The sequence below is a fragment of the Hipposideros armiger genome, unplaced genomic scaffold, assembly GCF_001890085.2.
Source record: "Hipposideros armiger isolate ML-2016 unplaced genomic scaffold, ASM189008v1 scaffold_1415, whole genome shotgun sequence".
NCBI classification, from domain to species: domain Eukaryota; kingdom Metazoa; phylum Chordata; class Mammalia; order Chiroptera; family Hipposideridae; genus Hipposideros; species Hipposideros armiger.
In genome coordinates, this window is record NW_017732765.1 from 41,073 (window position 1) to 53,465 (window position 12,393).

Sequence of the window (12,393 nt, forward strand, 5' to 3'; positions counted from 1 at the left end):
TTTAAAGGTTTGGTTGGCTTTTCCACGTACTTTTTTTTACTGAATAGCTGCTAGATGACAGGGTTATGGCTGTGAACCTGAGTTAGAAAGAAAAATACACTAAATGACATTGTATGGTAGTTGCTATGAAGGAAGATATATTTTTTCTGTTTGTGGAGGCAGAGGCATATGATTTATTTGTAAGTAGTTGAAGAATTTTAACAATAAAGGAATCTCAGCTGGGATTTGCAAATGAAAGACAGGCTGAGGCGCAGAAGAGGCGACAAAAAATTAGACAGCTCATTGCAATGAGGAGGGGGTCAGAGGAAGTAATTGTGGAATCCGATGCATTGACCCGGTAAACTTTTAATCTCACTGATTGGAAAAGTTATTGATAAGATAGCTACATATACGTCAAATGTGAAACATTTCTTTTTTTTGTTTTTAAGAGAAAGATGGTGAAACCTATTTTTGCTGGTGACTTGAGAATAGTATATTAAGGTGAAGGAGCCCCCGAGGCTGTTGAAAGGCCTGGGGAGTACTCCAGTGTGATGAGTTCCCGCTCTGATGCTTTTCATCTCATTCAGAGGCCTGGGTTTCTGGGAGGCTCAGGTGCAATTCAAATCTTTGAAAGCTGAGGATGTCATCAGCATTGGAAAAGTGTTCCAGAAACATTACAGGGTTGTTGGTGATGTTTACTGAGATGACTCCAAGGAAACCGGTGGTGGTTCTATGTGTGTTTGAAATTCTAGAGGCAGCCAGGTGGTGATCAGTAAAATAATCAAGATGTTTGGCAGTAAAATTCTAGAGTGGTTACATGATTTTGTTTTATGACTTTACTTACCATTTGAGAACGCCTACATTATGGCTCTAAAAGATATGAAATATGATATTATTTCAACATATTTTTATTTTTAAGAAGGAAAATATGAAATTTGTACTATCTATTTTGGAGGGAATGTTTAGTCCTGGTTCTAGATACCTATTAAGAAATATCTCCACCTAATGGCTATTGTATCAAATTGCAGATAAAAGTTCCTAAAGCCCCCTGCAAAACATTGGTCCTGTAGATTTCACCCACTTCATTGTCAAAAACTGTCCCAGTGTGACATGTAGAAAACTTATTATAATCATAATCGTAAGTGCCCACGACTTGTACAGTTTTGTCCATCGATGAGGCTTAAAACAAAATAGTCTATTTTAACAAGTAAATTTACTTTAGTACATTTGTTTGTGGGTTTTCTGATTAGTGGCTTAAGTTAGTAACTCTTTGAATGATGCTGGAATATACCTGAAGTCACATAGGAGCTCTACTTTTTTTTCTGCTAGTCTCTTCATTTTTGAGTGACTGGGTTGAGATAGATGTTCTCTGTGCACATTTCAAATCTGCGACGTTGGGTTTGAGGTGCCAGAAGCACATAGGTATTAAGACTCAGCTGGAGCCCGAAGTGATGCCTCATTTGCCTCCCACACAGCACTTGTCTTACGGCAACGGCAGCTTGCATGTGGATGCCGCTTTCCAGCAGACTCTCTGGAGCGTGGCCCCCATCAGCTCAGGAAGCGAAGCTGCCCAAGGTAAAAACTCCATTCCCACTAGAGGGATCGCCCTTGACGCAGACTTGACAGTCATCTTTGGAATTGTGATAAAGAGCTGACTGTCCCTGGGCGCTTTTTTTGTGTCAGGCTATTCTGTAGTGTAGATGCATGACGTTTGAGACCCTCATTTAAATTGCTATTTAAAAGTGAAGTTTGTTTCAAGATTTATCTTTTCTTATTTTCATGATATTGTCAGCTTTTGCTTATTTCTGTCAGCTTTTGCTTATTTCTGTGTATTTGATGTGCTAGCTTTCTAGGGGTTGTTTTCTCCAGACTTTTGGCCCCAGGGTACTGCTCAGGCTAACTCCAGGAGTTCTCATCTCCCAGGGTGGGGGACTTAGAGCTGGGTCACAGCAGTGGTTACGCATCGGGGTTTCCGGGAAGTACCTATATTTATTCAGGTCATTGTCATTAACGTAGGTTCAAATTTGAGCCTGTCCATACCTGTATGTTTTTGGGGGAATTTTACGGGGTTGAGGTCATGTTTCCTAGTGGGACTTTGGGAGCCGGGTATCTGTCCATGACGATTCAAATGTGACTGAGCTTCAATCCTTCCAGGGTATCTGATTGGTGGTGACGTCCTCAGATTGCTGCATGGACACATGGACGAATGCCTCACTGTCCCTTCAGGAGAGCACGGGGAAGAGCAAAGGAGGTTGGTATCCAAGCCCAGTGCCTGGAGCCCCCCATTTCTTTGCCTTGATATAATTTTTTAAATTAAGGATATGTCTGTTCAGGCCATGAGCATAATAGAAAGTGGGTCACTGATGTTCATCTGTCCCCCGAGGTGAGTCATTTGTTGGCCTTCTTAGAAGTTCTTTCTCATGTTATGTTTTTATTACCTATGCATAGAATTGTTGAAAGTTTTTGTGAAATTAAAACAAGACAAGAAGCACTGAATTAAATAAACTGAGTGGGAAGAATGAACACATTAAACTAAACTACTTAAAAATTCATTAAATGTTCATTAGTTTTGATGAATTCTCTTTCTGGAACGTTTAGTCTGAAATTCGGTTTCAAAGTTGGAGTTCTCAAATTCCACAAATGTTGAGGACTTTTTTCTATTACCTCCCATTTCCTGACATAGATAATGGAATGGACCATTTCCCCCAATACTACTTCCTGTGATTAGAGTTCCTCTCTCATGTTACTATTATTGGGCGTTAGGCAAAGATCCACGTGGTCTGGATCCTTGGGGAAAGTGCACCAATAATACAAAAACCCAGAAAATGTTTAGGATGATTTGAATGCTCTGCTTTGCCTCATGAATTAATGGTTGAATATGATAAGTTGAATACATGAATAAGAGATGGCTGTGAGAGAAGATATTGTCTGGGTGATTTATTATGTCTTTAAGTTTTTGGGGCACATTCCTCATACTATTAACATATACACTTAAGTGAGTATTATTTAATAAAGATTTATTTTTGTAATTTAAAGAAAGATATAGGGAGCATTTAGAAAGGGAATATTCATTACCGCGCTGTTTGACCTTGGGGAAAGTCTCTGTGAGGCCTGGGGACTCACTCGTCTTACCCCAGGCAAACCTGGCTTATGGTGGGAGAATGAAATGTAGAGCCTGGAAAAATTCCCTAACCAACAAATGTTACTTTTCGTAAGTTAGGAAGATAATGCTGATGGTGTTGATAGTGTTTGTATAAAAGCCCAGAAGGAATTCAAAAGGCAGTTGTTTTGAGGGATTAATTCCAAACAGAAGAGGAAACATGAGACTCAAAGGGATGGCAGTGCATTCTGGGAATAGCAGTGATTCCAGAGGGCAGGGTGGGAGCAAGGTGGGAACTGGGGAAGAGAGAATGGCCTTAGTGCCATGCCCCGGGGGGCTAGCTTTGACTCTGAGGTAGCTGGGAAGGAGTGTGGGCTTGGGGGTGGAAAGGTCAGATCTCTTTTAAGAGAGTAGCACTGATGGGTGAGAGGAGATTAGATCAGAGGTGGGAAGAGGGTGGATCATGGGAACCAATGAGGAGCAGGCTGTTGTCGTCATTCATGGGAGAGAAAATGAGGAACTGAACCTGGAGAGTGGCTCTCAGATTGCAGAGGGCCACCCAGACCCGAGACATTTTAGGTCATGTTGACTGGCTTAGGGATGGATGAGGTGCCTTTGGTGGAGAACGTGTCACATTGGGGCCAATCTGATGGTTCTGACTGGGGCGGAGACAGAGGGTGCAAAGAACAGGAGGAGATGGCCATTTGGTATGAAGTACGGACTTAAATTTTGAACGTGGGTGAGTACAGAGGGTCTATGGGACAGCAAGCTGGAAACTGGAATTTTGAGTCTTTAACTTGGACAAAGCTGCGGTTGGATATAAATCACAAGTACACAGAGGAGAGCTGAAGGAATGGGAATTCCAGACAGAGAGGACCTTGAGGATGTGAGTGGGTGATGAACAGTCTGCAAGAGACACAGAACGGTAGTAAGTGGAGAACCAGGGCCGTTAGTCATGGAAGCCAAGGATTGGGGCGGCCGTGTGTTAAATGCTGTGATATATTCCTACAGGCTCAGGGCAAAAACCTCTAATGCCATAGTATGAGATCTATAGTCTCTGATTTGTTAAATGAAACACTTAGACCGAGTGGCTCTTACAGCCCCTCGTCTCTCTCTACAGACATGCAGAGAAGTGTAGTGAAGGCAGTGGGCTCTGCCACTTCCTAGTCGTGTGACTTGTGCAACTGACTTAATTACTTCAAAAACGCTGCTTTTCTTCTCCGTAAAATGCCAAAATGTAAATATTAACTGCTGCTTCATGGGATGTTGTGAACATTCCATGAAAATGTGTAAAAACTTGATGCCTATTAAGAGATCAACACATTTTTATTATTGTTATCATTACTGTAATATTTTGACAGAAGAGCAGTGTTTAGTCAGACATGGAAAACGTGGAGGGACCCTGGCCATGTGGGTGAAAGTGTGGTGGAGCAGAGACTTGGAGCCTCTAAGAAAACCCTCTGTTCTTTGGAACTGAACGTACCGAGTGCGGTGAGCCAGGACTCCTCACTCTTGCTCAGGGAGTCAGGGGTGGATGAGCGTCGCTTTGGTTTACTCGTTGGATGTTTTCATTTTCAAATGAGAGTGTTCAGCATCAGATAGATCCCAGAGTTCCTCGACCAAGCTCGCCAGCAGTGACTATAGTTGTCCACCTCTCTTGGGCCTTAGAGAGCCTGTATGTTAATTCGGTGCGTCATTGAACATGGCACTGACAGAGCAGATGTCCTGTTAATCTTTTGGATGTCTGGTTATTATTGCAGAGAAACAAGGGGAAATTTCAAAGGTATTTTTTTTATTGTTCTGGCCCCATTTTCTGGTTGCATACATGTTAAAGTCCGTCCCCTCCCCAATATTCTTTACTTAATGTTGATGATTTCTTTTTTTTTTTTTTTTAGATGAGCCATCCTGCCACCTGTTGGCAGCTCAGTGGCTGCTCAGCTCAGGCTGAGAATCGAACCTCTGTTGCTCAGAGCTCACACTCTTGAGCGAGCTCTTAACCAACTGAGCCACTCGGCCGGCCCTAATGTTGATGATTTCTGTGTCACATTAATCTCAGTATGCATTTAGATCAACATTCACAGCTGTTTTTCTAGGACATGATGTTAGTAAGAACATATCCCTTTGTACCCTTTGAACAGCATGTTTACATAGGTAAAATTCAATTACAGTGGACATCAGATCATGACTTAAGGGCAAAAATGAGTCAGAATATAGGCAGCAGGACCTTAAGGATGTTGCTTAAGAAAGAAGAACTGTACTCATCTTGATTATATAGTGAGACTGAGCAATTATTTGCATATAACGATACAAATAATTTCTTTATGTTTATTGAGCACTTTATTATTTCAAATCTTGTTACTATGGTGTAACAATCTCTCTACCTCCCTCTGTCCTCACCCTAAGTCATTTCAGTGCCTCAGGGAACACGGGGAAGGCACAGGACAGCACAACCCTGGGGAGGAACACGTAATGATAACCTAAAAATATATTTTGATTCCTCTAAAAATATAAATATAATTTGACTTTGGACAGTGATTTGAAAGCTGGACCAGGTCCAGGGAAATATTCTTTTTCCTCATGACTCTTTGCTGTAATTATGATGTGGCTACACTCATTAATAGTATCCTGTTATTAAATATTGAAATCAAATCAGGCTTGTTATAAGAAGTTAAGTAGAAATGATTAAGGAGATGGCCAGAATGATACTCACTTCTGAGTCATTTAGGAACAGTTTGGTCATAAATGCTATGTTCCTAAATGGATTTGTCAATCTGCTCAGGTCTTATTCTGTTGACAATTATTGAATATACATAATCATAATGGTAGTAATTGAAAATGCAGTTCCATTTTCAATTACTCTGTAATTCTACAGAGTAGAATTACAGGGCTCTGTAATTCTAGGTACCGATGGAGTTATCTTTAACTTCCTCTTCACATTGGATTTGAATGTGTATGTGGTTACCTTTGCATTCTCATAGAAGTATTAAAAAAAAAAACAACCCCTTGGACTGAAGAGCATATAGTGTCATTTAATTAAGTGGAATTAAATTGGAGAATGATGCCTACCAAAGTTTAAATAGATTTTTCCCCTATACTTCCTGCTCATTTTCATTTTACGGATTGAATCCTGACATGCTTCTGAAATACAGCATCAACATTCTTTTATCTTAAGTTTCTTGAGATGTTTCCAGGAAGATAGATGGTTCAAAAATTACTGGAATACCACTTGTGTAAACAACAATAAAAGTAGTAAAACATGATCGATAGACGTGAGCAGCTGGGGGAAAGCAGAGGTACACTGAGCCTTAACGTAGAGCCGCCATTTCTTAGTTCTTACACTCAGATAATGAGAGAGGTTAACGAGGCAGAAACAGGCTCTGGTGCATGTCAGATGCAACACTGTGTTTTAATGATTGCTTTAAAAATAAGCTTTCATTCTGGAGGCTTGAAATTTGATTACCAATTTTTATTGCAAGCATGAGATATTTTCTGTGGGGAGTATATCATGTTCTAGGCTCTGTCTCTGGATGCTATCTTATTATTTCCGTCCATTTTATGAGGCTGTAATAAAATGTGCACCCACTTACTTATGGATTAAAGGTGCACCATCTGAATTAAGTATAGGGAATGACATTTTAATTAAGGGAATATTATTTGGAATATTATGGAGGATCTGTGATTTGGAAACCAGTATTGGGGGAACATTTTTTGAGAAGCGTTATTTGTATGTTAAAACAGGTTTTGCCCCATAGCTCATAAGTAGTTTTATTCATTCAATAAACATTTGTGGAATGACTGTCATGTTGCAGGTGCTGGGCTTATAGTAGTGTGTAAAAAGATGCAAAGTCTCTTTTGTCAAGGAGTTTACATTCTAGAGGGGACATGTGGCAATAAAAAAACATAAATGTGCTTATTTATACATGCACACATACCCATGTGTGCATAGATAAAATACACTAGGTGATAAGAGCTATAGAGAGACATAAAGGAGAGAAGGAAATGGAGAGTTTTCATGATTGCTATGTCTTTGAGAGAGAGGTCAGAGGAGAGAGGTCAGAGGGGAGAGGTCAGAGGGCAGAGTGCAGAGGGGAGAGAGAAGAGGTATTAGAAGAGAGAGCTTGTTCTGTTTCCACCTTATCAGGCATTACTCTTGGCACATATTGCTTTGTCTTATTCGTTTCAAACTCAGGACAATTAAATCATCGATTCTAACAAAATTTGGACATAAATGCTACATTTGCTTTCCACAATGTGACTCAGCAGACAAAAGCTTTGCCGTATGAATACATGACAATATTTTTGCCTCCATGGCTCTTTCGATATTGTGATGGTTTAATGAGCTTCAGTTGTAAGTAATTGCTAAGGCATGAGATGGGCTGGATATGATGCATTAAATATCTCTCAGCCTGGCCATGAGAGATTCGTGGTTTGTGTCTTTGTACACACCTGGATGACTGACATCCTTGCAGGATTTGTGTGTGCTTAGCCCCTACCACAGTGGGAGTTGTAAAACTGCCCCGCTGTGCTCCAAGGCAGCCAAGGATAAAGTTATCACGTCAGGGTTTTCTTCCTTCTCTTCCCTGCCATGTCCTGTGTGTACCTTTTTGGGATGGATCTGGGAATAGGATGGATTTGCTCAACAGTTTAGATGGAAGTCAGCTCATAAAGGACAGCGATTTTCTCTTCTTCAGTTTGTCTCCCTTAAGGGAGATTCAGTGTCCCCCCAAACTTACACCTCTCTGGCTGCTGGTTGCAGAGGGCATGGGGGCCTCGCTTCTGCCTGTCATCAACCAGCAGCCCGACTCCGTCAGGGGCCACATTGTCAAGGAATGCCCAGGCTAAGAAGCACTGATTTCAGAAACAGGCTTTGAAGGCAAAGGATTACAACTATTCACAGGAATTGGAACCACTGGATCTCAGTAAAAAATGAAAAATCAATTGACGTGTTTGGTCACTTAAAGTGAGTAAACTGAAAAAAGAGAGAAAATTAAAAATCAACATTAAGAAAAAAAGAGCAATGTCCCAGTTAGTTTCTCAATGAAAATTTAAGACCATTTTTACTTGTCTACATGTAGCTTATTAACTTAATCTAGATGTAAGCCATGGCTTTCAGGAAAAAAACAAAACAAAACAAAACAACCTCTTCCTTTTCATTTCCAAATGCCTTTGTGTTTGTACTGTATTCTGCATGGAGTGAAAAGGGAAAGTAACAACATGTATTTTGTTGTTTTTCTGCTCTAGTCCTATTTACTCGATTCTTTTAATATCTGTTTGGGGTGTAAGGATATTAGCATTTTGAATCCACGATGGCTCATTTACATTTTATACAGATGTATCATCTCAACACATACCTGTTTCCCCTAGTGCAGCAACTTGAATGGAAGTATCATCGCAGGCTCCGCCCCGAGTAGGTAGCCGGGCTACCTTCAGCGCTTTCAGGCACATACTTCTTGTCCTCTGTTCCTTGCCGAGCCTCCTGACAGCTCACTTTAGCACCTGGCCCTCCTCAGCTCTTCTGCCAAACACTCTCGTAGGCACTTACAGAGAAGGTGGTAGAGGCAGAAATTCTACCGTCAAGTGTGTATACTGAAACTCATCGTTTCATTCTGAAATAACCTTTTAATCCCCAGTCTATGAGTCAATCACTTCCACTCAATTCCTTGATGCTGGTTGAGGGACTCGTGTGTTCTAGGCATTTGGACGTGTGTTGGGTGTAAAAATGAACAAGAGACAGCCAGTCTTTAAGGAGCTGACAGTCTGTTAAGACCTCAGCCACACTACAGTCAGGAAGAAGTGCATGTTAACCCGGGAGAGGTCAATCACCGTCCTTTAAAAAATTAGACTGTAGAAAACATACTCACCGTTTTTTCCTTTGAGAAGATCGGGCAAGGCAGGCATCTAGGTTGTTAAAGGAGAATAACGAGATAGAGGCTTGTGTTGAGAACCACTCCAGCTAACTCGAAAGGTCTGAGGGCCCCCGTTTGTATTATGTTAGTGACTCCTGAAAGCTGGTTATCTGCTTGTAATTTGGGGGAGGGAAGAAAAGCCACATTACTAAATCAGCATACCAACCAGAGTGGGTACAAAATGATTTTGAGGCCAGTGAGTCCCACAACTTTGGCTAAGAGGCCTCCATATTGGAAGCACCTTGCCTTCAAGTGACTCCCTGGGGCAGAGCCCCTGGTCTGCTAGCAGGAATCTGAGCACCTCCTCTCCAGGGGACTGCCCTGGCTGAAGGACTGAGCAGGGGAACAGAGCTGCTGGAGCAATTATGGACTGGACGTGGACTCAAATGGTACTTAATACAGGACCCACCAAAGAAAAGGCCCATTCGAGGGGAGCTCAAGACCTACACCCAGAAGCAATGGTGGACCAGAAGTAGAGCAGCCCAATCTTAGAGGGGAAAGCATTTAGCTTCTCACTGTTAAGTCTGATATTAAGTCTAGATTTTTTTGTTGGTCATCTTTGTCAAGTTTAGGAAGTTCCCCTCTCTTCCTAGTTTCCTGGGAGTTTTTACCATGAATGGATGTTGGATTTTCTCAAATGCTTTTTGCATTTACTGATATATGATTTTTATTCTTTAGCCTGTTGCTGTGATGAATTTTATGAATGTTCAATGATATTTTAATTAATAACCTTATTATACAAAAGGAGAAAAGTAATCATTTTCGCCACATACTTATATTCAAGCAGAACATTTCTGTTGAGATTTAAAAAAATAGTGATACTTTTATGGATACCAGTTACAACTTTTATGATCTGTTTCATTACGATTTTAAAAAACACTGATTTTATGTTTAAAAAACATTTTTCAGAGGAGAATTGAATTCTGTCATCCATCATGCATTTATTGAACATTAAGTTTGGAAAAATGAATAATTCTATGATATTATTTTACTGCCCTGCATTACAGTAACAAAAATACATTGATATGACTATTTTCATCCCTACTGAATTTTATATAAATACGTCATAAGCATTTGAATTGACAAAACAATCTTCAGACGCTGGTAAACTTCTTTTTAATTTGTGTAATTGATTCATCCTCCAATTTGATGTGACTGATTAAATTACCTTTTATTATTGTTGTTCCCTATTTTTGATGTTCTGCATTTGTTACATACTCTAGCCTTTCTCTGGACAAAAATGAAACCACATTGCATTAAAAAGTGGAACTCTAGTACCAACACCCCTCATTGCTTTAAAGTCATATGATAAATGTAAAAACAAAAGAAAAAACAAAGATTATTTGGAGAAAACAAAGTGGTATCTGTGGTACTGCAGTAATAAGTGACTCTGTAAACTGTTCAGTGTTAAAATAATATGCTAACATCTTGATGGCTTCTTGATGTTGTAGAAACAAAGGTAGATTGAAAATGCCCCAATTGTTCTTTTTTCCAATTCAGGTAAAAGACACTTCTGTTGCTCACACTTCACTGATCATGCTGAAGTGTTTTGGGATGAGCCAAGCACTTAAACATTCTGAATTTATCTATAATTACCTTGGGAGAAAAAAATAAATCAATCGTCATGTGGGTATTCCAGATTTAGAAATATGATTCAAGACAGAGAAGTTGGATTTTCTCTCAGTTAGTGCTTGTGATATTTAATTTTATGTCGTCAGCTTGCCTATGGAGCTCCCAGATACTTGGTCATTCATTTTTCAGGGTATTTCTGTGAGCATGTTTTGGGGTGAATTTAACATTTAAAATGATAGACTGAGTAAAGCAGATTGCCCTACCCCAATGTGGGTGGGCCTCGTCTAATTAGTTAAAGTCTTGAATAGAGTAAAAAGACTGACTCTTCCATAAATCAGGGAATGCCTCTTGCTTGGCTGTCTTTGAGCTGCGACATCACTTATTGTCTGCCTTTGCACTGAAACTGAAACAAAAGCTTTTTGGGGGGTCTCCAACCTGTCATTCTTTGGTTCTCAAACTATCAGCTCTCCTGGGTCTCTAGCTTGCTCACTGCAGACCTTGGGACCTGTCAGCTTCCATAATTGCACGGTTTGTTCGTGAATTTTAAGGCTGCAAAAATATATAAAAATAATCACTTTACTTGATACATAAAACTGCTGGAAGCAAAATAGGTATATAGATCATGTCTGAAAACACGCTAATGACCAGGCCATTGTACAGTAGAAAGAGGCTAGTGAGGAGGTGGTTGGAGTAATGGCTTTATCCTACGTATGTTGTTCCAACCAACTTTATAGCATAGGACATTCTATACCAGGGGTCGGCAAACTTTTGAGACGGAAGAGCCAATTCTGTCTCTCACAACAATTTAAAAATTATTCAAGAGATATAAAACAAATGAAATCACCATTATGTGAATACTATCTTTTAAAAATTGTATAAATGAAACTATGATAGTTTTATTTTCATTTTCAATTTTACTTCAGAGCCACATGTATGTACCCAAAGAACTGCATGTGGTTCATGAGCTGCAGTTTGCCGACCCCTGTTCTATACCTTTGAATATAAACAAGTATATGATACTATTGTCAGTTCAGTTCGACAAGCAGCATTGCACCCTTAACTCCCCATCTGGAAGGGTTGAACATAACACCAGAGCCATCATCATTCACACCCTCAGAGCTAACATTTGCTGTGCAAGGGCTCTTACATGTGATCAGCATGGGTTATGTCATCCATTCCTTCATCATGGTAACCCAGTGAAAATTAACTTCATGTTTGTATATGAAGAAATGAGGCACAGAGACGTTAAGTAACTTTACACAAGGTCACACAAGGAAGTGACATCTTTAGAAAGTTAATAACGAGGAAATGTGAGCGTGGTTTATGACTCCTGGGTGCCTTGAGAAAGATGTGAGCTCACACCTGTGATGCCCTCGAGTGAAGGTGCCCGTGGCACCACTGCATGAAGAAAAGTGCTTTCCTTGCGGGCGGAGGGTTCTCTTTACAGCGATGGGCCTTTTATTAATAACGTGTTTTATGATTCTGTGCTAAAGCCCACTGGTTGGAATTGTGTATCCTGTGAAATTGTGTTATAAATGTGTGCCGATATCTCCCACACTGTCAGGCCACCTAGAACATGTAAGGACTTGTGCCTTTGTTAGAATGCTAATGCTACTTTTACTGGGCCTCAGATTGTAAAGATGAGCTAGCTCTCTTGGCTGCCAAGGGGCGTTTTTTTCTACTGAGAAATAAATGGTTTGACAATTGAGAGGAGACTTCAATTGTATTTTATAGCTGAAAATGCAAATATAGCTAACTACTTTTGTTTCAATGGGCAATATTATAATACCTATGAGAAGTGGAATTGATGACATAGTAGGAAGAATTTGTCCTTAT

General features: G+C 40.2%; 1 protein-coding gene across 1 annotated transcript in view; it reads left to right on the top strand.

Annotated features, from left to right (window-relative positions):
• LOC109377479 (ryanodine receptor 2) overlaps window positions 1–12,393 on the top strand; it is a 193,940-nt gene that overhangs the window by 24,217 nt on the left and 157,330 nt on the right. The window contains exons 6-7 of the mRNA XM_019633841.1: window positions 1,455–1,554; window positions 2,134–2,230. Coding sequence (XP_019489386.1) covers window positions 1,455–1,554; window positions 2,134–2,230 — 197 coding nt within the window. The remainder of the gene's footprint in view (window positions 1–1,454; window positions 1,555–2,133; window positions 2,231–12,393) is intronic.